This window comes from Theropithecus gelada, chromosome 3 (genome assembly GCF_003255815.1).
Source record: "Theropithecus gelada isolate Dixy chromosome 3, Tgel_1.0, whole genome shotgun sequence".
Classification (NCBI taxonomy): domain Eukaryota; kingdom Metazoa; phylum Chordata; class Mammalia; order Primates; family Cercopithecidae; genus Theropithecus; species Theropithecus gelada.
In genome coordinates, this window is record NC_037670.1 from 179,559,402 (window position 1) to 179,586,118 (window position 26,717).

General features: G+C 47.1%; 1 protein-coding gene across 3 annotated transcripts in view; it reads right to left on the reverse strand.

Moving 5' to 3' along the window:
* Positions 1 to 26,717, reverse strand: part of CNPY1 (canopy FGF signaling regulator 1) — a 104,971-nt gene that overhangs the window by 35,073 nt on the left and 43,181 nt on the right. For all 3 annotated transcript variants that reach the window (XM_025379469.1, XM_025379468.1, XM_025379467.1), the window contains one exon: positions 1,628 to 1,831. In XM_025379469.1, the coding sequence (XP_025235254.1) occupies positions 1,628 to 1,831 (204 nt within the window). The remainder of the gene's footprint in view (positions 1 to 1,627; positions 1,832 to 26,717) is intronic.

Below are 26,717 nucleotides of genomic sequence, written 5' to 3' on the forward strand. Positions count from 1 at the left end.
CATTGGATTAACCCTCTTCCCAGAATGTTAATTGCATCATTTTCCTGGGGCTTAAGTACATGATGAGTTGTGTTGGAAGATGTGGGAGGCTGAGGAAGGAACATCATTCTTTGCATGTTTCACTTCCTTAAATTGGAATGGAAGCCATAGGAAGAAACGGGCCTCCCATTTAAGGCGCTGAAAAGTCTAACGGTTTTTAAATTACAAAAAAAAATTAAAAGACCACAGTTCCTCGAAATGGTTAAACCAGTTTCCTTCAGATTTAACATAAAAATCCATTTTGTGGCTTGAAAGTGTGAAAACAATTAAGCCTTCTCAGCAATCAAAACAAACTCATCCTCAGTTTCACTGTGGAGAACACACCTGACAGTTACTTCGGGAAGTGTCTTTTCATACTATTTAGAGATCCATCCAAAATTTCACTTCACTAAAAAAGAGGAAAAACAAAACAAAACAAAAAACCCTGACCTTTCAGAGAAGAGGGTGCTCAAATATGCCCCCGCATTTGATAATCTTAAATTCTAACTGAAGTATGTTTCTTTGTTAAAGAACTACCAGGTTATACTTTTAGGAGCTGTGAAGTTACCCAACGGTATTCACTAGAGACTTGTAAATCATTTTCTGAGTTCATTAAGCAAGACTCTAAAAATTTTTAATGGCATTTTAAAAGATTTAAATTTCACAGGTTTTGCCTATTTAAAATCTGTGAAATACAAACGCACTTATTCATTGCCATTCTTATTCTGTGGTACTTTTAACCCTGATAATTGCCTTTACTTTCTAATTAAAATAAAATCTTTAAAAATCGGCTAAAGCCCTTATTTCAAGGATTCAGCAGGCCTGATATTCTGGCCAATGTGTGAACTTAATAATACATTTTTTAAAACAGGACTGCCCATCACTTTGTCTGATTCAACAGCATTGACTAAAGTGAAATATATTGCAATGTACTTTGCCAAGCATATTCTAGCAAGCCAGAGACTACCATTCATGAAAAATCAACATTATACTGGAAGGAAATTTGACATCAAGCCCACTATCATACCTAAGCCTTTGTTTAACTTAGCTTGGGCTAGAATACTTGAATTAACTCAGGATACAATTCTCCCTCCTCTGTGAAGCCTTAGAAAAAAAGAGATGGTTGCATCACTCTCCCTCTAGCATTTGGCTGTAAATATTTGAAAGCGACATTCGTTTTAATTTGGCTTTTAACCTGGAAACCACAGCCCCTGATTCCTTAGGTGGAAACCTGTGAGAGAACCTTCCTCGCACCAGCACGGAGACCACTCCGGAGTCCCTACACAAATGTTTTAAGCAAAGCATTGTGCAAAACTGTGTCTTCAAGTCCCCAGGATTTGTGAACAGCACCTTCCATAAAGTATCACTGAAACGTGTCCATTGATCACCACAAATTGCCACAACCCGTTAGGGTCTCAAAAGTCAAGTTACTAAATGTATGGTGAGCACTTAAGCAGCAAGATAACAAAGTCAGCAGGTGACATTTTAATGTGCATTGTGATGTTCCATATCTTGAAACTCAACTACAACAAGAGTAGTAAACAACAAAAAAGAGTTCCAAAAACACGTTTCTGGATCATACGATTCATCTGCAAGGAAGAGAGCTTACCGCAAATTTCAAAGGTCTGTAAGCATCAGAATAAAAATATAATTTTTTAAATTCTTGGTATATTCTGTCTCCTTTCCTAGGAGCAAATCTCTTGAAAGTTCTCTCCTTCGTCACAGGGTCTTCCTCAAGCTTGTAGTCGTTCATTCGCTCACAGACTTTCTCCAAAAGGTCCGTTAGGAACGCCTCCGACTGGGCTAGGGGGATCTAAGAAGAAAGACAGGGCGAGGAAACTTGTCTTAATGTTAATGTTACTTCAAAGACCTTCCGGCGAGGCCACATGGAAACGCCACACTCTCCATGAATGCAAACGTGTGCCACTTCCCCAGCACAGACACAGTAGACGGTACCGTAGACTGTTATTACAATGTAACAACAACCTGCTTTACATCATTACGGGGTTCGCGTAAATTCTAGCTTTTTAAAAGTGCATATATTTCAAAGTGGACAGAAAAAAATACATTCAAACTAGAAACTATACCTCTACATAGAATCATGTTTAGAAGTCACTGAGCATGTAGCAAAAAGCATGACGCATAGAAAATGGCAGTTATTATCCATCTACTTGTCAGACAGAGAGGAGAGAGAGAGGAGGGGGAGAGACACAGAGAGAGGGAGAGAAGGAGGGAGAGACAGAAGGAGGGAGGGAGAGAGAGGGAGAGAGAGCGCGCGCTCAGCTGGCTGCAGACCCCCTTAGTCGGGGAGAAGTTGAGGAGGCCCAAAGTCTGGCCCACCCCGGGGCTGCCCTTGGCTGCGCGTCCACCGCGCTGCAGCCGCGCGATGGCCCGGGCTGGGGTGGACGCGGGGCTGGGAGAGGAAGGGGCTCACGGACGGGCGCCCCATCTCCCAGGCGGGCTCCTGGGCTGCTTTCTTTGGGAACAGCTGGTGCACGTCCCCGCTCGCCCCTCTCCCTCCGGAATTCGGCGAGGATTCAGCTGGACCCTTTGGCCACCACCTCCGCCCCGGGCGCGGGTCAAAGAGCACCCCTCGCCCTTGGTAACGGAGACAAAACGCTCGGGGCCGTCTAGACAGGTCAAGGTGCAGGATGCGGCGTCCCCGCGGCTCCTTCCGGAAGGGGGCGTGGAGCCGCCAAGGGCGCCGGACCGCGCCGCAGCCCGCGGCCTTTGCGGGCTTTTTCCCTCTCCACCCTCTGCTGATCAAAGTAGGAAGTTTGCATGACAACCGCAGTGAAAGGGGCTGAATCACAAATGAACTCGATTTCTGCAGTGTTGATCTATCCAGCCTCCATTGTCCCCTTTCAGGCGCAGTATGAACCCTTCCGGTGCCAGCGACCGCGCTACATTCACAGGCGCGCTCGGGGCGCACAAAGGGTCTCCGCGCTTCACCGCCATCTGGCCACAAATCTCATCAGCGGCGCGGCGGCGTCCCCTTGAAAGCGCGGGCGGAGGGTGCGCCTGTGTTCTTTAGACCCAGGTTCCATTACAAACCGCCCCGCCTCGCCACCGGCGCCCCCCGTTTCAATAAGGAAGCCAGTTTGTCAAAACATTCTAAAAGAAACTTGGGAAGAGGACGCGCCAGATAAATACAGCCGCCGATTAACTATCAGCTGCGCCTCCCCTGTGCACAGGTAACGTCCCTCCTCCTCCCCCACGACTCCACTGGAGCTTGATTTTGAGCTGCTCTCAAGGCCCAGACACTCGAATCGGAAGTCAAATAGCTTATGGACTATTTAATAGAATATACCACCACATGTATCTAATCACTCAAATGCCACGTTTTTAAAACTCACGAATGTTTTAATCTCTAAAAATGTCTGCCCTCAAAAACTGCAGCCTAAGCGGCTCAAAGTGCACATTTCAAACACAAGTTGCGTTCTACTTACGCTTTAATTATGCCGTTCATTAATTTTCATTGATTAAGTTGTAAAACATGCACACAACACGTAGATTAACAAACAAAACTGAAAATCTGTTTTATTAATTTACAGAAACAAATAATTAAACACATGCTAATCATTGGAAAAACTATAAAATGCAGAGGCAGATTTAAAATGTAATTTAATCCAGACAGATCACTAGCGGAAAGATTATGGAGGTTTTCGTTTTCTGTGATGCATGTATTTTAAGTATTATTTCCTTAGCTGATACATATACAATATATTCATAGTAGCTTCTGGATGTCAACAGAGTAGCATTTTACCTGAAAGTGAAGAATAGACTCTTTCATTAAAAAATATCTAACTGTAATCAAGAAATTCATTCTCTCTCTTCTTCCCTTCCTCCCTCCCCCCGTCTGGTTTCCCATCTGAAAAGTAAACATACTTGATGCTTGGGGGGATGGGGACAGAGCCAGGAGGCACTATGGTCTGATCGCCGGGGCTTTCAGAAACTTAGGCCTTTCTTCCATTAGAACACCAAACTCCATCCTAATACACCACCTAATTCATGCTGAGTAGAGGCCACGCTGAAAACTAATTTTTCAATTCACAGAATATTGTGAGCTATTTGCAAAAATTGCTGAGCATATAAGTTTTGAGCAAAATTGTGATGCTTATGTGGAAGGCCTTCCACAACTCACTTCTGCGGGCCATTTGATTCACTTCCTAGGCTGCACCTTTTGGAAACAGTTCCCCATGTTACAACTTTCCACCTCCCAGTGGATTGTTTTTATTTTGAAAGTGTAATTTGACATGTTTGAATATACTACCATTTTGCCTATTTTAACACAAATATGTTATGGCAAGGTGCAAACGTGTGAATTTCTATAATTTTGTCAGTCTATGAAGGTTGACTGGCTTTTTGATGTGATTCGCTAGCCCTTTAAAGTAAACATCCTTTAAAAGTAGAAAATGTTTGCTGGCAGCTAGCTCGGAGACACTACCTTATGATGTTCGTTAAAAAAAGGAAAGGGAAAACAGCCAGCGTGACACGAGTGGAGCTCATTTTTGCAGAAGGTTAAGAAACATTTTGATCCTAAAATGCCAAAGCATCAATTTTTTTGAGAAAATATTTAAGAAAAAGATGCTATGCATTACAGCTCTTTATACATTTATTCAAATGTGCATGATTAGAGTTTAAAATGATTCTAAGCAGTTGAACTACGATGAGTACATTTAAAGACTGTTCACAGAATAACTGGGCTTCCCCCCCCCCCCCACTTCAAAGTGTTTTGATTATAAGAGGCCAATAAGTATTGGGACAAGTGGAATAAAACGAAGTCTTTCTATACTGTGAAGATTTTGAATAGTACTTGTCAATAAAGCACCTCCTATTGTAATCTTAAGGAGCCTTGCCTCTGCCCTCCAAGGACTGTCTCAGAGATACTAACCTCATTAAAATATGAATGAGAAGGCCTGTGTATCCAGAGAAAACCCACGCACTGGCACAGTTTTCTTCTCTGCCATTGCTTTTACATATGGACTTGTTTGGTACAAGTTATAAGTAGAAAAATGATCCATGATAATTTCATTGCTATCTTAGAGTATCCCAAGCACTCCAAGTAAATCCTAACTTTTCCTAAATTTTAAACCCACCTATAACTCTTAATCATACTTCCTAAATGTAGTGCCTATTTCTCCCCCTTTACGTTTCTTCTGACCTTGTGCTTGTTACGTGAGCAATGGAATGGGGGTGGGGGGATACCCACATCCCTACTTTAGAATGGAAAAAAGTACTTGAAAGTTCTGACTTTGACTTCTCTAGAAAACCGGAGCTAGGGAGTTTATTACAGACCGCTATGATAACGCTTTAATAACGGCCAATTACAGCATGCCTCCATGTTTGTTCATTACTGTGTCTCTGTTAATCTTGTAGTAAATTTCTTGCTTGATAGCTGTCACAATCAGCAGGAATACAATTATGTTACAGTGGAAACTGTCGTTGTAGTATATCTGTCTCTGCCATTACAGTCTGACAACCTCCAATAAATTTCACTCATCTTTATCGTTATTTTGGAGTGTCCTTCAGATATGAAACCAGTACTTAACCTGCTTAGTGACTGATAATTAATTTCACATTGTAGCAAAGATTTTCTTTCTGGAGGTTTAGTTAATGTAAAATTTTAATTGCATTGTAGCAATATTGCATCTAGTTTAATCACTAACTTTTCATCCATAAAAATTGAAATCACTGCTGATATTAGTTAAAAGTCAATATTTAGAAGTGAAAATTCAAAGCTCCTTTGCTCTAGGCTATAACAGGGGAAGCATGAATTCAGAAACTCTTGTAAGCTGATGAGATATATAATTAGCTTTTATGTTAATTGACTGCTATGAGTTTGTTGTATGACACTTCTTCATATAATATGCAAATAGCATTGACTGTTTAGTTTTATTAGACAATATAATTAGAAATCTAAAGGCACTCATTTCGATGAGGAATAATAAAGGCTGATACATTTCCAGTGTTCTGCATATCAGAAAAAAATGAATTGCATCTGGACGTAATAAGAGAGGTTTTAGCTAGACATTATTTAGGGAGCCAAAACCACATATAACAGAATTAAAAGGAGTGCTTCCAACCACCGTAAATTCCGTATTTAAACAGGTGAATTTGTGGTGTCCATAAGACTTTGGGGGGAAAACACAAATGTTTCAGTACAATTTGCCACAAATAATAGTGCACTTAATGAAGATAATACCTAAATGTTGCCTGCAATAATTAGAGTGAAATAAGTCATTCTTACTTAAAATAGTTTGCAAGTAAGTGTTCCTGTTCTTGTTACTCACAGACACTTACCAATAACATATATGCTTAGGTTTTTCAAAAAAAAAAGAGTAATAAAATAAGAACAATGTGATTTTGGGGGGATGTTTTTCCAGAATTCTTTTTTTTTTTTAATTTCTGGAGTTTATTTTCAACTTAACAGTGACCAAACAGAAAAAAAAAAAAAAAAGAAAAGGCATAATACATCAACATTCATGATCTTTCCAAATGGGAATCATCTAACAATTTGATTCTTTATGAAGTTAAAAAACACACTTTGCTTTTATTATTAAATGCAAAATTGGTACTAGCATTCGCTTTCCTATTTTAAAATGCATTCTGCCAGTTTAAAAAATAAACCCTTTAATTTTTGAACATTTTAGGGAGAGTGAAAAGAAATACAATCTGTCACACGAAAAATACCATAAGCTTAACCTCTGTTAAAAAATCTTCTAAGCAAGGACTTTGGGCGCCCAATTCACACTGCACCTCTCGGCTGTGCCCTCCGGTGGGCACCGCTCAGAGGGCTCCTACTGGTTTCAAAAAACTCCTAAGAGGAGAAAGTGAGAGTACCTAAAAGGGCAGAGGTAACAATATTGCAGCATAAATGGAGCATGATGCGAATTTGTTCATTCGTTCAACAAATATTTACTGAACTCCGTCTAATGTCAGACAAATACACTTCTGTAATTCCGACGTTTAAAAAGAGGACCCTTCCGTGATTCTGCATAAAAATTAAAATAAAATTTTTGAAAAAGAACATGTGCCCAGTGGAAGTCCAATAAACATGAATTAATGATAATATAACCCTTTGTCATCAATTGAGCCAAACACTGAAATTCAATATCTGTTTCCTTATTTTACAGTTTTCCGCCCAACAAAGAGCTGCATGTTTCACCGTCTTGTTACTGAGAACATAATGGTTGATGAGTGATGATCTGTTTGGAACCACCTCTGCAAAACATTTCCCCAACCTAGAGAAGGGGAAAAGTCCTATTTTTGGAATCTGTTGGGGCATTTCCCAACTTGGCCTTCTGAATACTTGCAGGCACATGGCAAGACTTCCTTATAAAATGTTAGACGTCTGGCTGGGCGCGGTGGCTTACACATGTAATCCTAGCACTTTGGAAGGCCGAGATGGGTGCATCACCTGAGGTTGGGAGTTCGAGACCAGCCTGACCAACATGGAGAGACACCATCTCTATTAAAAATATAAAATTAGCAAGGTGTGGTGGCACATACCTGTAATCCCAGCTACTCAGGAAGCTAAGGTGGGAGAATCGCTTGAACCTGCGAGGTGGAGGTTGTGTTGAGCTGAGATTGCGCCATTGCACTCCAGCCTGGGCAACAAGAGCAAAACTCTATCTCAAAAAATAAAATAAAATAATAAAATGTTAGATATCTAAGAGGAAAAAGGACAAATGAACTGGATGATGAGTCAGGAAATTCTGCATGCTTCATCTCACAGATGTGAAAGCACACACAAACTGCACACACGCACACACCACGCCATGCATACAGGCACACAGATGTGTACACACACATGGATTATGCAGAAGGGGCCAGCTGGCTTCTGGCAAGCAAACTAGAAAACATTGTATGGCTTCCGGGGAGGCAGAGACCGCTGCAAGCAGAGGGGCTTCAAGGTTTCCTGACCCTCTGCTCTTCCTGACCTGCAGTCTCTGCACAGGGCCACACCTCAGGGGAGTCCCTGCTCATCTGGTCTCCACACCCTCGTCCTGGTCTCAAGCCCCACCCCCCAGGAACTCTTTCACATCCCAAGAACAGGCCTTGGTGATTCGAACAAGAGGCTGTTCCACCTCCCAGACCACCAGGCCATGTCTGAAGCCACACCTGGAGAGCTGCTGCAGGGCACTGGGCCTTCCCCATGGGAGATGCCTCACCCACTGAAACAGACATAGTTCACCTCCCCCACCTGAGGGACCTGGGGACTGCAGGGTGTCTGTGCATCCCAGATGCCCGAAGTGAGTCCCTGATGTCCAATCACAAACTGAGAGGGTGGAGGGAGAGACCAGGCTGCCTGAGGAGTCGACTAGAGGAAACGAGGGGATTCGGGGATTTCTGGGAGGTGTGTCTCTCGGCAGGTTTGTGCTGCTGACTAGGAACGCTGGGGAAAGGGAGAAGTCGTCTGGAACTGGGATGAAGTGAGGCCTTTCTGTAGCGGGGAGGGCAGAGCCTTTTTTCAATGAGCATTTATTTTCTGGTTCCCAGGGGCTAGAAAGACAGCTCTTTCTTTAAAAACATCTGTTAATGGAAAAAAGTAATACATCAATTTGATTTCTTTAAAGCAAAAACAAAAAGAACAGAAGGGTAGAGTAAAAACGAAGGCTCATCCCTCCCCCAGACCCCTCAGGCTCCCAGCTCTCCTCCCCCGAGAAACATTCCAGGTGTGTGTCCACATGTGTGAGCAAATGAACATCCACGCGTGTCTGTGTCCCTCCTCTTTGACACAGATTAAAGCACGACATGCTCCCCGTTCAGCTGCTGCTGTGTCTTTGTCCTTTGATAGACCTCAGGGCTAAGAGGACTCAGTCCGTGTCCAGGATTTGAAGGGACAAATGAACTGGATGATGATTCCTTCCCTGACCACTGACCATTCCCTGAAACAAGCGACTCAGAAGTCAAATCCACCCCCATAGGAGACAAGAGTTAAAGAACGCCGTCCACCCAGAAGGCAGTTTCAGGTGGGGTGCTCCCAAGAGTTCTGAACGATGGCAGAATATGGCTAGAACATTTGTGAAAAATCAGTTATGTTGTTTCACTAACAGTGTTCGAGAAGTTTTTGGATAAAATCTACCTTAATCTATGCCAAAACAACAGTCTCAGTGAGAGAGGATGAGAGTTTTTAACCCCACTTCCCAAGTGCAGACCCCAGGGTTTCAGGGTTGGCCAGTGAGGAGTGGGCTGGCACAGGATGACAGCCAGAGCAGAACCGCGGGGACCTCAATAGAAACTCTCAGATGAGGAGGCTGAAGTATGATGAGGAACACGGTGTCCCCAAGGAGTCACAGGCTAAGCTGGACGGAAACCCACACAGAAGACTCCGACCCCAGCCTGGGGCACACCCAGTGCCTCTAGAATGCTCGGTCACCCAGTAGGAGCAACGCTTACCTCAGCTGACTGGGAAGCTGGGGATGGCCCAGCAGGAGTCTACTTCTTGGGGTCACAATGACTCAGACCCAGTGTGCCATATCCAGGAATGTTCTGGGCCCAGGGTGACACTCAGGCCTTTCCCTTGGTCCTGCCTGGCCACCTTCTGTTCCCTCCTGGTGCCTCCTCGCCCTCCTAGATCCTCAGCAGCCCTCCTGGAAGCCCTTAGGTTGGGCTGAGCTGTCATGGGCATTGCCTCTGCTGGGCCAGCAGATGGGCTGAAACTGCTGTGATTGGTGTCTCCACCACCCTGGCCTTTAGCTGAAACATGGCTGCTGGTCCTTGGGGCATTCTATTTCCTAATCAACTTCTGCAGCAGCTGCTGCACGTACCATGCCTTCCACAAACGACCAAGTAGGGCCATAGCTGTGGGCTGAATCATGTCGCCAAAATCCATATGTTGAAGCCCTAAATCCCGGGACCTCAGAAGGGGACTGTATCTGGAGATAGGGACTTTGAAGACGGGATTAAGAGCAGATGAGGTCACTGGGGTGGTCAATGAGACTGTATCTGGAGATAGGATCTTTGAAGAGGGGATTAAGATCAGATCAGGTCTTTGGGGTGGTCCCTTTTCAAATCTGACCAGTGTCCTTGTAGGAAGAGGACATTAGGAAACCAACATGCACAGACGGACAGCCATGTGAGGACGGAGAGGGAAGACGCCATCTACAAGCCAAGGAGAGGCCTCAGGAGAAACCAGGCCTGAGACACCTTGATCCTCCTAGGTGTCCAGCCTCTGGAGCCATGCAAGAATGAATTTCCATTGTTAGGGGCTCCTGTGTGGGGGACTTGTTACGCAGCCGCGGCTGTATCCACAGTCACAGAGCATGACATCCTCCTGCCTCAGACTCTGCTAGCTGCAGCCCACGCCCATGGATCTGAGCATTCACCAAGAACGGGTGACTCCACCTCCAGGAAGCCCGGACACCACGCAGAGGCGGCCAGCGGGTCCACCCCACCCGCCGAGCAACACAAAGGTCCCTGCAGGGCTGCACCTGCATGCGCAAAAAATGGTTGGTCATCTGAATTTGACCTGCAACACGGCAAAGTGGGGACACGGGGCTCGGGGTCCGCCCAAACACCTGAATACTAGCTTGGCTTCACTTTTATTCATTGGCCATGGGCGGGGACATTCACACATCTTCTTGTCTTCTAGTGTCCTCATCTGTGGAACCGGGGCGATGATATCTGCCGTAATCAAGTAATTGGTTGGAAAATCCTTCAAAGCATTTGATGGGATACAGAAAGATGCAGTGTTATTACTTTATCTCTGATAGCCATCATCATCTTAGATCTTAAACACCTTTAAAATGACACGCATTGAAGCAGCACAGTGCACAGTGATTTCTGTCCTCTCCCTGCAGGTGGGGAGCAGGAGGAGGGACACCGTCCTGCATATGGCCCAGAAGCAAGGCCAAATGGTCCCTTCACACCAGTGTGCATTGAAGAGCTTTCCCGTGAAGCTCTTTCTGCCGAAACCCTTCTCCTCCCATCCTCTCAGGAACTGGGAGCTGCCAGGAGGGGTGGCCAGATCCACAGTGCTCAAAGTGTGGTCCAGGGACCAGCAGCATGTCTCCCGTGGGAGCTCATCAGTCATGCAGAGTCCCAGGTGATTTGTGTGCACAGCCAAGTGTGAGCAGTGCTGGTTTAGGAAGATGAGGAGGAGGAAGAGGAAGATGGTAGCTACCTGATGATTGTTTTATATTCTGCTTTTGTGCTTTATCTAGAAAGTATGCAGCAGAGATCAGAGGAAGGGCCATTTGGTCCAGAGAGACCCTGGTTCACAGGCTTGTCCTGTTCCACACAATGTTGGGATGAGCTGAAGAAAATGCCTCCATTCTCAGACCCAAAAGGTGCAAAGACGGCACCTTTGGGAGAGCCAGGCACTCCCAGTGTCCTGAGTGCTGAATTTAGTAAGACACCGTATTGTGCATTCAAAAGCAATTAGATCTCTAGAATGAACTTTTCACTGGCACTCAAAAGAGAACCAAGGAAGCAGAGAAGGATGATAAATGGCATCTTAGTGGTTCCTGGCACCTGTCTTCAGAGTAAGATCTTTTACTACATTACAGGGCTGGACATTTTCTCAAAATTGTATAGATCCTTCGTGTCATTATTTTCTCCTGCATTTCTGGTCATCTGCAGCACACTCCCCAGGTGGGTGAGTGGTGTCCGAGGTCTCACCCTGCGGGACTGGGTTCCACTACTCAGGAACCGGCAGCCTGTGTGGGGGAATGCTCCCTCCGTGCGGGCACACACCTGCCGGACCACCCAGGAAGAAAAAGGGGTTGTGTCTTCTCTGATCCACCAAATTCAGATCATTCTAGAGCGAAATCCAATTTCAGTTTAGAAATGGGTTTCAACACTTAACATTTCAGACACTGCATCTTCTCCTGGCTCCAAAATTGTTTGTCTTTTAAGAAATATCCAGTTTTGAATAGGCTGTGACCAGACCTGTCATCACTTCAGGTGGAGACAGGGCAGGTCATCAGCGAACACCTGGAGTGTTTGAAGAGGCCACCACACCCCAAGGGCCAGGGAAGGGGCGACCTGTGTCTTTGTGCTTGCCTAGTGGTTCCTGGATCCCAGGTCCGTACCATCTTTGCCAGACTGGAAAGAATGGATGCAGGCTGGGTGTGGTGGCTCGTGCCTGTAAACCCGCACTAGAGAGGCCAAGACAGGAGGATCCCTTGACCTCTTGTTTGAGACTAGCCTGAGCAACATAGTGAGAGCTCATCTTTACAAATAATGAACAAACTTAGCTGGGCATGGTGGTAAGCACCTGTGGTCCCAGCTACTTGGGAGGCTGAAGTGAGGGAATCACCTGAACCCAGGAGGTGGAGGCTGTAAACCGACTTCGCACCATGGCACTCCTACCTGGTGATGGAACAAGGCCCTGTCTCAAAAACAAACACACAAACAAATAAATAAATAAGAAAGAAAGAAAGAAGAAAAATGGGTGCAAAGTATAAAGAACAGGTTGAATCCAAACCTGACCTGTTATCAGTGGCAAAAAAGAGACTATTAATACGTTAATACTGTTCTGGTCAAATAAAATCTTTTGTCTTGTTTGCCTGTTTACTCAAGTAGTGAAATTCAAACCTGAAGGGAAGCAATGAACTCACAATCTCAGCATCCTGACAAATCGAAGTGTCTCTTTCCAGCCTTCACCCACATGTAGCTCTCATTCTCTATCCTCCATCCCACATATTCACACTGAATTCAGACATTTCCGTGGTATTACACAGCCTCCATATCCATAGTTAGTGGTAACAGAGTGCTCAATAAGAATTCATAGCTTCTTGACTTTGGGACATTTGGGATATTGACAACATTTTAAAAATGGTCAATAACTCTGCTGTGAGGATTTCTGTATCCCTTTTTCCTGTAGAATTATTTTTGCGGAACATATTCCTAAATTTGGGGTAACTAGGTCGAAGGAGGTATATATTCCCATATGCTCATATTTCTGGTCGAGGAATGGAAGAGCACTCAGCTAAGACAGAGACATCTATAAAATAAGCTGAAAACCAAATCATGCTGTGAATTTCTGTAGTGGGCTCCCCTCTCAAAAGAGGAACAGGCAGCTCATCGTTTGGGATTCCTCTGAAACCTCTGGCTCTCGTTTATCCTGTCCACTTGGAGGCGAGAGCCCGTGGTAGAAGGACAGATAGTGTGAGCTTCATCGTGCCGGCTGAGAGGACCCACAGGCGGTCCCAGGGTATTTCTTAGCGCCTGCTGGGAGTGACCACTCTGCACAAGGGCCCTGCTGGACATGAAGACACAGCTGTGGACAAAGTGAAGGGCTCCCTGTCCTCCCAGCATTTGTGGTCTGGGTCTGAAATCGCCGGGCGGCAGCTTCCCTCTTATACAGAGTCCCTGGGCCGCCGCCTTGTTTATGTACAGTTGTCTCTTTTCCTTTTTTCTCTTTAGTTTTATTTTTTTGAGACAGTTTCACTCTTGTCACCCAGGCTGGAGTGTATAATGGTGCGATCTTGGCTCACTGCAACCTCTGCCTCCCCAGTTCAAGCGATTCTCATGCCTCAGCCTCCCGAGTAGCTGGGATTACAGCAGTTGTCTCTTTTAAGTCCTTCGTGTCATGTGTTTCCATTTTGGCCCCTACTGATTTTTTAAAAAGTAGATAGATGTGAGATAATTTTGTTCCATTTGAACAAAATGTTTTCACTATTTAAAAATTAATAATCTCGAGATTACATTAAATGTCTTCCCTCTTGACACTGTGTGCATTTGGCTAAAGGTTATCTTTATGTTCATTAATACCCACCTCTTGAAAGAGGGTTACGTTTCTAAATCTGGGGTATGAAACATTCCCCTTTGGCCGGACGAGGGGGCTCACGCCTATAATCCCAGCACTTTGGGAGGCCAAGGCAGGCGGATCACTTGAGGTCAGGAGTTCAATATGAGCCTGGCCAACATGGCAAAACCCCACATCCACTAAAAATATAAAAATTAGCCTGGCGTGGTGGCACACATCTGTAATCCCAGCTATTTGCAAGGCTGAGGCATAAGAATGAAAAAAAAAAAAAGAAAAGAAAAGAAAAGAAAGAAGGAAGGAAGGAGGGAAGGAAGGAATGAAGGAAGGAAGGAAGGCTGGCTGGCTCCCCCTCTGAAGCTCCTGAAGAGAAGAAATCTTAGTCCCATATTCTTCCAGGCCCAAGAATCCTTGGCTGAGGGTGGAGCAAGCCTTCCAGGAAAGTCGCAGATGGGACTCTGTGATTGCAGAGATCACATGCACTCCGTAAACTCCACCCAGGAGCTCTGTGCGAAGGACTGACATGAACAAAAACAAGTGGTGTTTCTAATGGGCAGGACCAGGTTTCTTTACATGCAGGCGACCCAAGAATGGCAAAGAATGCCCCAGAGTAGAAAGTCTAGTGCACGCCATGAAGCCAAACGCTGAGATCCGCTTGCTTGCTCATGGCCCCTGAGCACCCCCTCTGCTCCAGGGTCTTGCTGGACATGCAGATACAGCAGTGGACAAAGTGAAGGGCTCCCTGTCCTCCCAGCATTTGTGGTCTGGGCCTGAAATCACCGGGTGGCAGCCTCCCTCTTATACAGAGTCCCTGGGCTGGCGCCTTGCTTATGTACAGCCCGTGAGCTGAGATTGGTTTTTACATTTATAAAGGATTGAAAAAAGGTCAAAAGAATAATATTTAATGACACATGAAAATGATATGAAATGCAAATTGCACTGTCCATACATAAAGTTTCGTGGGACACAGCTGCGCCCACATTTGCATACTGTCCCCAACTGAGCCGAGTGGTGGCAGGCGCCCGGCATCCAGCACCCTGAGCTCTGGACTGTGTTTACAGAAGATGCTTGCCAGGTTCCAGCATGCCAGCCTCACGTCAGGGGCCTTGCACCTGCAGTTTGCAACCTGCGTCCTGCCCTGCGGCTGACGTCACCCTACCTCCGCAAGGGCAGGTCCCCAGCTGCTCATGCCCCTGCCAAATCGTCTTCCTTTCTCTGGAGGCCAACAGCATTTTCCTCCTACTGGGCACAACCGAGGTTCCTCTAGACATGCCGAACACGCATGTGCGCGTGTGCCCACATGCATCCACACACGCAGCTGCGGCACCAACTGGAGAGTCGGGCTGCGCTCACCCAGGCGCTGCATCTTCTACCTGTTGGCGTTGACTGAGGATACCCTCTGGGCCAGGAGCCATGAACGGGGCTTTGCAGATAGAGGTGCAGTCCTCTGTGACAGCCTGGTGGCGTGGGTATCGCTACCACATGTTATAGGCCAGGAAACCGAGGCCCTGAGACACACTTCAAAGTGGGGGAGGCCAAGGGTGTGACTGACACACCAGGCCATGTCTCTGCCTATGCCACCATGTGGTGCACACTCTGTAAGTGCCTGTTGACCTGGTTTCCTCTCGGCCTAAGGTGGGTGGGTGGTAGCCACGTTAGGGTATCCCTGCTGGGGGCTTCCATCCCTGCTCCAGTTCCTACCCTGAGGTTGGCGGCCCACCCCATTTCACAGAGGAGGCAACACAGCCTTTGAGAGGGTGAGTCTCTTGCTCAAGGTCACAAAACCAGTTTAGATGCTGAAATCAGAAGACAAAGCAGGTCTATCTGGAGCCAAAGCCTTTCTCTGAATGTCAGGGCCAGAGGGGGTGAGCACCTCGTCTTCATGGAGGTGCTGGGATACCTCCGCAGTCCTCATAAGAGATGCTGCACCTATCCACACCACCATGCACACTGCCCTGGGTTGCTCCTTACAAGCCACCAGTCACAAATAGCACCAGGCAGGTGCCCCCAAATGGGTTCTAGACCAATCAGTGTCATGGAACTCAGCCTCCCCTCTCTTTTTCCAAGACAACCAATGCATCACTTTCCCGCCGAACATTCTATGGAAAGAACCATTTGAAAACAGCCAGACTCAAAGCCAAAGCACATTAAATCCAGCCTCCCTCTATGGGAGCCGCACGGTGCCCACTGTGTGTTCTGGCTCCTTTTGTCCTGGGGGAGAAACACTGCAATCCTCTAAACACATCCCATTATCCTCCATTCTTTACCCGATTTGTGGATTCAAACAATTCTTATTCAGTGGAATAAGGAGCAATTAACAGGACTAGGGATTTATTAAGGATAAGTCATGCCAGACAGTTTTGACAGCTTGTTTTGAGTGTGACAGAATTACAAAATCCGAGGCTAGATGCATTATGTATTTAGGTTTTTGTGCAGCATCTAATACCAGGCTTGTGAAATTATTCTTGCCAAATGGTCTGAACCCGCCTGGATGAGAACAGTCTCATGTACCAGAAACTGACTCAAAGATCAGAGACAAAGGATAAATGACATTCAGCCATGCACCCAGATGGGGGTCGGCGTGGCAGGGGTAGGGAGTGGTGCTTCACGAGGGGCTGCAAAGGTCAGTGTTAGGGTTTGTTTCCCGTAACATCTTCATTATTATCTGGAGGGAAGGGCACACTGCCGGCCACCAGGGCTGTGTGGGAGGGTGGGAAGCTCCAGCCTCTGAGAGCTGATGCTCACCCTGCAGCTGCTCAGCAGTGACCGAACATGAAGAGGCCACAGAGGGACTGGAGCAATATGGGGGCTGGGCCAGTGCCCCTAACACCCCTGCCACCCAAGAACAACCCACGGAAGGCGGGAGGGGACAAAGCCCATCAGCCTCATGGACTTGGAGAGTGGGGAGGGCCCCGGGGTCCCCCAGCCATAAAGCCTCAGTGGGTTGGGCTGTGTCCCCAGAGAAACGCTCAAGTCCTAACCCCAGTACCTGTGAATGTGACCTTATTCAGAAAAAGGGTCTTTGCAGATATACTCAGTTAGGTTGAGGTCATATTAGGATAGGATGGGTTCTAATCCCATATGACTGGTTCCTTACAAGAAGAGACCCAGACCACACGGGGGAGGAAGGCCGTGGGACCACAGAGGCAGCGGCTGGAGTGATAGGTCTCCAGTCCCAGGAACACCAAGGGTTGCCACCACCACCAGAAACTAGAAAGAGTCACGGACTAGATTTTCCCTCTGAGCCCCCAAGAAAAATATGAGCCTGCCAACACCATGGTCTTGGACTTCTGGCCTTTGACCTGTGAAGGAATCGCTTCTGCTTGAGACACCTGGATTGTAGTGCTTTGTTATGGAAGCCTGAGGTCACTAACGGAAGTCTGATTTCAGAAGTGAAGAATTAATAATGGAGTCCAATGGTCCCCACTTCTGTCTCAAGGCTAGAGGTGGGTGGTAAACTGAGGCACTGCACAAGCCACACCTGCCAAAGGGTAGATTCATTTTCCCTCCAAGATACAAATGACAAAAGAAGAACTTTTCTCTAAGGGCAGGGGTCCCCAACCCCCAGGCCTTGGACCAGTACCAGTCCATGGGCTGTTAGGAGTCAGGCCACACAGCAGGGAGTGAATGGCAGGCCGGTGAAAGAAGCTTCAGCTGTATTTACAGCTGCTCCCCAAAATTCACGTTACCGCCTGAGCGCCACCTGCTGTCAGATCAGCAGCGGCATTAGATTCTCATAGGAGCATGAACCCTATTGTGAATGGCATATGCAAGGGATCTAGGTTGCACGCTCCCTATGAGAATCTAATGCCTGATGATCTGTCACTGTCTCGCATCACCCCCCAGATGGGACCATCTAGTTGTAGGAAAACAAGCTCAGGGCTCCCACTGATTCTACATTATGGTGAGTTGTATAATTATTTATTTATATATTACAATGTAATAATATAAATAAAATGCACAATAAATATAAAGCACTTGAATCATCCCCAAACCGTCCCCCTACCTTCACCATTGGAAAAATTGTCATCCACGAAACCTATCCCTGGTGTCATAAAGGTTGGGGACCGCTGTTCTAAGGGGCCCGAGGGAAGGTTCATAAAGGTTGGGGACCGCTGTTCTAAGGGGCCCAAGGGAAGATTCAGGTCTGTTAGGTGGTGGCTAGCACAACCCTCAGCACAGCTGCACCTGGCGGCACAGCTGCACTTGTTGTTTGTATTTATGAAATGGAACACACACGCCATCGGCACCTGGTGAATTACCCCTAACTCTGTGCTATGCTACTATCATCTTTCTCTCTCTCTCAGCACTTCACACCCTCAGATGATGGGTTTTTTTGGTCTGTTCAGGAGTACTGAATCAGCTGTTTATTTCTTCCCCCTGAGGATAGTATAGCATTTCATCTTTCTTTCTTTCTTTCTTTATTTTTTGAAACATAGTTTCAGTCTTTGTTGCCCAGACTGGGAGTGCAATGGTGCAATCTCGGCTCACCGAAACCTCCACCTCCTGGGCTCGAGTGATTCTCCTGCCTCAGCCTCCCGAGTAGCTGGGATTACAGGCATGCACCACCACGCCTGGCTAATTTTTGTATTTTTAGTTTCTCCATGTTGGTCATGCTGGTCTCAAACTCCCGACCTCAGGTGATCCACCCGCCTCGGCCTCCCAAAGTGCTGGGATTACAGGCGTGAGCCACCACACCCAGCTCATCTTTCTTTATTCCCAAATTCTAAATGCAATGTTTCCCCCTCTTAAACAGAATATTTGGTTGATCAGAACATTGTGCTTCTACTCATGTAATATATTCTCCTACAGATTTTCAAATTCGTCCCAGCCAGTACTGGTAAGACCACAGACTCCATCTCAGTCCCACACCCAACAGGTCTTACTGTACTGTAAAGCTACTGTCTGGATAAACAGGACTTCCTAGACCCCAAAGCCACACTATTTGTGTCTTTTCTATGAAACCCCAATTCTGGTCTTGTGGACTCTTTTTATATCATGCTAGTCTTGATCAGCTAAAACCTGACATCCCAGACACAACGTCATCAAATTAAATACCCAGTAGGTGAACAGGTGCCTAACATCAAATTAAATACCCAGTATGTGAACAGGTGCCTAACTCCTCTGTTTTTCTTGACATTGTATCACTCTCCTAGAGTCTTCACAAAATATCGGGAATGGTCCCCAACTCCTCATAGAATTAACATGACATAGCTACAATCAACTACTTATTCTTTCATTTTCCAGATGTTGAGAACCTATTATGAGCAAAATATTGTGCTAGGGAATGGGGGTACAAGATTGAAAACATAATTAAGGATAGAAATGTGTTACAGTACATACATAGCTAGAATAAAATGCAGAATTTAACAAATATCCTAAAAATGCTATAAAAATACTTTTGATGTTCCGAAGTTGCGAGAGGATATCTGTATCTTAATTTTCCACAAATTCATCTTTGTGAAAAAGTGACAAAGTGTCATTCCAACTCAGTGTGGGGGAAGCAAGGCTTATTTCATAAACAGCGCTGGTACACACCGTGATGTTCACCCAGAAAACAACTCTCATGTAGATGGAAAACATAAAGCAAGCACTAATGGGAGAAAATTCAGAAAGCGATTTGTATAACAAAAGGCTGGCAGAGGACATTCTCAAACGAGACGGGGTGCCCAATGCCTTCGTGGATGGGGAGGTGTCCATGGGGGAGAGGAGCCACCACACACGGATCACAGTCAGGAGGAGACACGCATCAGGCAGGCCAGGGAGAGTTACTATCCCCATATTCACAATGGTGTAAAAGCCAAACCACCCAGCAGAATACTGGACAAAGGCTACAAATGCACACCTGGAAATAAGAAATCCAAATAGCACGCTGGTGGAAAGATGCTTAACTATACTAGTAGTCAATGAAAGGGGAATGAAGGCAATAGCGAAATACCATCTTTCACTGGTCAGATTACCAAAATTAAAAGAACGCTATTATCCAGTGCTGGCAAAATGCAAGAAAGCAGCCTCTGTCATCCACTGCTGGCAGGAATATCCACGCTGCAGCCTTCGGAGAAGCAGTCCAACAACATAGGTTCGGGTTAAAATCTTCCTACCTTTTGACCCCTGCCTTTCAGGAATCTGTCCTGGAGAAATCCAATCAATAGTACTTAAGGACGGACGCATCACCATGGGGGCTTGCTGCAATGTTGCTGTGTGGTGGCAAAACACCAGAAACAACGTGTGTCCACCTGTAGAATGGTATTCTTAACTGGAAAACGTCCATATCCTAGGCAGCTACACTTTTCTTTTTTTTTTTTTGAGGCAGAGTCTTGCTCTGTCACCCAGGCTGGAGTGCATTGGCATGATCTCAGCTCACTGCAACCTCCACCTCACAGGTTCAAGCGATGCTCCTGCCTCAGCCTCCTGAGTAGCCAGGACTACAGGTGCCTGTCACCACGCCCAGCTAATTTTTGTATTTTTAGTGGGGATGGGGTTTCACCATATTGGCCAGGCTGGTCTCGAACTCCTGACCTCAGGTGATCTACCCGCCTCTGCCTCCCAAAGTGTTGGGATTACAGGCATGAGCCACTGCTCCCGGCCGCAGCTATGCTTTTAAAGAAGTTAGATCTCTGTCTGTTGACCTGGACAGTGTGTGGGAAGCCAAACGCCTGAGTCTGTTAAGACTGCTGTCACAAAATACCATAGACTAGGTGGCTTAAACAGCAGAAACTTGGCTGGACTTGGTGGCTCCTGCCTGTAGTCCCAGTGCTTTGGGAGGCTGAGGCAGGAGGCTTGCTTGAGCACAGGAGTTGAAGGTTATAGTGAGCTATGATAGCACCACTGCCCTCCAGCCTGAGCAACAGAGCCAGTCCCATCTCAAAAAAAAATAAAAATAAAAAATACAGACAGGATCTCACTCTGTCGCCCAGGTTGGAGTACAATGGTGCAATCCCGGCTCACTGCAACCTCCACCTCCCGGGTTCATGCGATCCTACCTCAGCCTCCCGAGAGGCTGGGACTATAGGCAGCGCCATGCCTGGCTAATTTTTGTACTTTATGTAGAGATGGGGTTTTGCCATGTTGCCCACGCTGGTCTCAAACTCCTGAGCTCAAGGAATCCACCCGCCTTGGCCTCCCAAAGTGCTGAGATTACAGGCGTGAGCCACCATGCCTGGCCCCAGCATTTTTTTCTTATAAAACAGATATGTATATTCTCACAGTTCTGGAGGCTGGAAGTCCAAGATCAAGGTGCTAGACGATTCTGTTGCTGGCGAGGGCTGTCTTCTCGGCTCACGGTGGCCTCCTGGGGAAGCATCCACAGAGGCAGGGCGTGCTCCGGTGTCTCCTCCTGTCTTGTAAGAACATCAGTCCCACTGGATCCGGGCTGCAGCCTCATGATCTCAGGGGACCTTAATCGCCTCCATAAAGGTCCTGTCTCCATCCAGTACAGTCACAGCGAAGACAGGGCTTATCATGACTTTGGGGGGCATTGCCAGGCCATTGTGTGCAGAAAACATTTAAACTTATTTAACATTTCCACGTTCTTCAGTGGAATATACGTAGCATGATTTCACTATTATTTTAAAACATCAAAACCAGAAACCTGCATAGCTGCTGCCTGGTGTCTGAGCAAGTGCAGTGTTGGCAAGGGCGAGGCTCTTGACTTCAATGGGAATGGAGCAGGGTGGAGAGGTAGATATGTGTCTTTTCTCTTATCTCTCGCTAAAATCATCTTGTGTTATTTTGATAATTAATTTTTTTTTTCTTGAGACAAGGTCTTACTGTCACCCAGGCTGGAGTGCAGTGGTGCGATCACGCAGCTGATTGCAGCCTCGCCCTCTTGGGCTTAGGTGATCCTCCCTCCTCAGCCTCCTGAGTAACTGAGACCACAAGTACACGCCACCACACCCTGCTAAATTTTTTTTTTTTTTTTTCGTAGTTTTGTAGAGACAGGATCTCCCTGTGTTGCCCGGGCTGGTCTCAAAATCCTGAGTTCAAGCTATCCTCCCACCTTGGCCTCCCAAAGTGCTAGGATTACAGGGAGGGGTGAGCCACGGCAGCTGGCCTTAAAATTTTTAACAAAGGAATATTTGAAAACCCGCAGAGTCATGACACATGTGAGTATTTGGCCTATACCTGATTTGCACAAGGCCTAGAAAGCCACAGACAGGGGTCCTGGCCACTGCTGGGCCAGTGCGGGGATCTCCAGGAGCCTCTCCTGAGGTGTGCGCTGGTGGCCCCGAAGGAGTTCAGGCTCCTTCCCCAAAGCTTCAGGCAGCTTGAGAGCTCCTTTGCTAAATAGATGAGCTTATGAGTGGACCTCAGGAACCCCCTCGAATATTAGAAATGGCCATTAATCCTGCATTTTCGTAGAGAAGGGACAGCAGAGCTCTCCAGGACGCGCACGCCCAGCCTCCATGGGGCTGCAGAGGGCTCCTTTCCTCTGATGTTTCAGAAACTTCAGGAAAAAGGACATGAGAAGGGCCCAAAGAGCCTCATTAACTTTGACTTAACTTCAACAATGGGCAGGAGAATAAGACCCCTTTTAATATAAAATTAAAATCTCTGCACCGGAGCTCTATCCTCACCAGCGCTCTCTTTCATTGCTTTAAATTGGTCTTCTTGGCCGTGTAGGACTGTGGCGGGCGGGCCCAGGAGCCCAGACTCGCCCATTCCCAGGCAAGTGTGTTCACAGAGCTCTGACAATGCTGGCTCTCGGTCATTGTCACTCTCCCTTCTCTGTCCCAGGTTAAGCTACCCCGTGGGGGGATCAGCTGCTGCCAACGTGGAGGCCAAGCTGGGATCACTTCTTCATTCCAACTGGAGAGAAGGGAAGTTCAAGTCCAGCAGAGGGTGGGTGGGTAGACGGTGACATTCAGAAACGTCAGCCGGACCCCTGGCCCTGCATAGGCAGGACAGCAAGGCTGTGGCTCTTCAGGGCCAGCTGAAGAACAGGACACTGTCTCCACTGCCACAAAGCATCAGAGATTCCCATCTTCTTTGAAGCACAGGCATCTTGGTCTTCCTGCACTTCCTATTCTGTTAGAGACCTAGTTATAGACAAGGCTTCTCCACCTAAGAAAAAACAACTTTGTCCCAGCCATGAGGATTCCGGGCTTCAGAACCTGGAGGTGTTGAAGATCCCACGGGGGGAACTGGACCGTCGGCTCCTGGTGAGTAACCAGAGGCTAGGAGTGGCTGTTTCCCAGTCTTTTATGAGAAACCAGAAGTCTGATGTTCTATATGAAATCTTGATCCACATTGGAGGCCCTGAGCCTCCAACCTTCCATGTGGCTAGGTCCTTCCGCCATCACCCTCACCCATCACAGCTTCAGACACCTCTGGCCTGTGTTTGTTTCCTAACCTGCTGTAACAAAGTGTCCCAAGCTATGGCCTTGAAACAACAAAAATCCACTCTCTCACAGCTCTGGAGGCCAGGCGGCCAAGACTGAGGCACCAGCAGGGCCGTGACCTCCCTGCAGGCTCTGGGAAGGGTCCTTCCTTCCCTCTTCATAGTTCTGGTGGCTGCTGGCAACCCTCGACATTCCTCGGTTTGTGGACGCATCACTGCACCTCTGCCTCCCAAGGCCCTTGGCATTCTCCCCGGTGTGCGTCTTTGTGTCTCCATCTTATCTTCTTACGAGGATGCTGGTCACTGGATTAGGCCCTGCCCCACCCCACCCTGCTCCAGTATGACCTCATCTTAACTGACAACGTCTACAAAGGTTCTATTTCCAAATAAGGTCACCCTTCAAGTTTCTTTTCTATTTTTCTTTTTTTTTTTTTTTTTAATTTTTTGAGACAGAGTCTCATTCTGTCGCACAAGCTGGAGTGCAGTGGTGCAATCTCGGCTCACTGCAACCTCTGCCTCCCTGGCTCAAGCAATTCTCATGCCTCAGCCTCCTGAGTAGCTGAGATTACAGGCGCCCGCCACCACGCCCAGCTAATTTATTGTATTTTTAGTAGAAACGGGTTTTACCATGTTGGCCAGGCTGGTCTCGAACTCCCAACCTCAAGTGATCCACCCGCCTCAGCCTCCCAAAATGCTGGTATTACAGGCGTGACCCACTGTGCCTGGCCCACCCTTCAAGTTTCTGAGTGGATGCAAATTTGGGGGGCACTGTTCAATCCAGTGCACTGCTTCATCGGATTTGGGACATAGTTCCACAACCACCTTAGCCTCTTCCTGTCCTGCTGATGTGTCTCTCTCTCCACACTGGCTGTCTCTTTCTCCACACTGGCCCTAACTATAGTCAGAGGTCCACAACTGGCAGCAAAGGTTTTTAAATGGAAATAAACACACATCACCAGCAGGGTTTTTTTGTTTTGTTTTGTTTTTGGTTTTTTGTTTGTTTGTTTGGAGACAGAGTCTCACTTTGTTACCCAGGCTGGAGCACAGTGGCGCAATTATAGCTTACTATAGCCTTAAACTCCTGGGCCCAAGCAATCTTCCTCCCTCAGCCCCTCTCCCCTCCACGACCCCCGCACCTGCCCAAGTAGCTAGGACTACAGACCACCATGCCCAGCTATATTTTTTTAAGAAAGTTTTTTACAACTGGGGTCTTGCTATGTTGCCCAGGGGTCTTGAACTCCTAGCCTCAGGCGATCCTCCCACCTTAGCCTCCCAAAGTGCGGGGATTATAGGTGTGAACCATTGCCTAAGGCCAGGCAGCCTTAGATCATTCTTTATATGGTTACAACCCCACATCTTTCTTTAAACATTGGCAGCTGGATTTGAGTGAAGAAAATTCCAGACTTTTATAGAACAGGGTTTCTCCATCCTCGGCACTACTGTCGTGGGGGACCCAGTGATCCTGTGTTGTGGGGCCGCCGTGTGCACTATGGTGCTGAGTGCCATCCCTGGCCCCCACCCACTGCATACCAGGAGCCTCTCCTCCCCTCCAGCTGTGAAAACCAGGAATGTCTCCAGTCACTGCCAAATGTCCCTTGGGGAACAAAACCATCCCCAGTTGAGAACCACTGGCATAGAACCTAGCTCCAAAAGTAGAAACTTGGGCTCGGTCATTCTGCTGAGATGAAGGCTCTCTGCTCTCCAGTCTGATGGCCTCCCTGCCTTGGCCTTCCACATAGTTTTGTTCAGGTGGAACGCTTTGTGCGGTTTGACTTGATATCCTTGGCTATAAACTGAGCCCAGAACCAATCTGACTGTCCCCAGACACAACCCGCCTAGTTCCCATAGGCACGCGTGCCCTGCGTCCTCAGGCCTCGACTGAGATCCGATGCTGCAAACTGCGTGACCGTTCACCCTTTCTTCTACGTGTTAACAGGTTTCTCATTCCAGAACTTTTTTAAAAGGAAAATTTGGGCTCATACTATGCCAAAATTCTCGGCAAATAATTGCCTTCTATGCTAAATGTTGATATTTTTAGAAACAGAAATTCAAGAAATGGAATCTGAATAACCTGTAGATAATTAGGCTCGCTATGACATTTAAGTTCGAGAGGCTTCAATAACCAGCTTAGAAGTTTTAAAACAGTGTCTGGACAGCGCAGTCTGGTGTTGGACACCACCAAGCCTTCCACCAGCCGGCCCTGGTTTATAGGCCGCTCAAAGCGTGTCCTTCTCTTCCTCTCTCCGCAGCTTAGGATATCGGCACTTCCCTGTCAAATGGGGCTGTGCCCACGGAGACACGGCCAGCATTCAGAGAGGGGATAATTCCTTATTTGTACTTCTGTTTCCTAAGGACCCCCTCCCCCCACCGTTGACCCTCTGGGAGCTTTCTCTGCATTCAGCTTCACACAGTCACACCAGGCAGACAGCAAACAGGGAATCCCAGCAAGAATGTCAGGCCCAATGGGTGTCGGCCTAAGAAAGAGCCTGGACAGAGCTCCAGGGCGGTGCCTCAGAAGTGGGGAAACGGCTTGTTTTGCTTCACCAGTTCCCTAGAACCACCTAAGCCCTGGGCCTCTGGCCACTGTCAGCCCAAAAGCAACAGCAAGGAGCCCTGAGCAAGATGAGTGGCCCTTGCTGTGCGCACTGTCACTCTCCCTGCGTGGACTGGGTTAAAGTGTGAGAACCAGACCAACCTGGATTCCACACTAACAGCTTGAGCAAATAAAGAGGATATGCGTCAACATCTGCTCAAACTGATACATAAGATTTTGCGGAGATCAGTGTCTAGGAGGATACTTCATAAATTAAAATGATACTAAAATTTAGAGAGGAAAAATTGGTTCTGAAAATTCAGCATGATTGGTTTTATAGCTGATGGATGACAAAGCTAGCTTCGTGGGTTCTGCTGCCAGAGGGGAGCTGTGTCTCTGTGCGTCCCTGCAGGCTCTGTATCTTCCTGTAGGTCACTGCCTTTCTCAACTGTTCTTGGACAGTGTTCTCCAGCTCTTTAGAAGGAGGACCCCAGATGACCCACTGCTGTATTTTATGGTTCCTACCACCTCCTCTGAAAATATGTTGCTGAGAATTTTTTTTCAATCAAATCCAACTGAAAAGAACTTGAATTTTAAAATCCCATAATACCTCTACAATATCTTCCCATATTATTACAATGGAAAAACTGCCTCGCTGCAACACACACGTGCTTGTGCCTCACCGTCTCCTGGCCATGCGTGTTGGGAGTCCCTGGGAAACACGACGGACAAAGTTCATCTCATCAATCAGGAAAATGCATGCCCTCGCGCACCACCTGTCTGAGTCTACAGTCAGAAAACAAAACGTGCTCATTTCTCCTTTACCGGTATTACAACCAAAAGAATCCCAAATCGATACCCACTCGGTGTCCTTCTAACAGATACAAGCTCTGCACATCACTCGAGAATCTTCTATTGCAGTGAGAGTAACCAAGCATAAGCCCTAGAGTGAGAACCTCCGTGTGGCTCACACCACACAGGCAGCCGCAGAAACAGCGCCTCCCAAACGGCGCGGCCTTGCTCAGCCTCCAAACCCGGGCCGCGCCGGACAGGAACGGCTGGAGGGCGGGAAGAGCCAGGCACCTCTCATTCAGGGTCTGACATTGTAACTT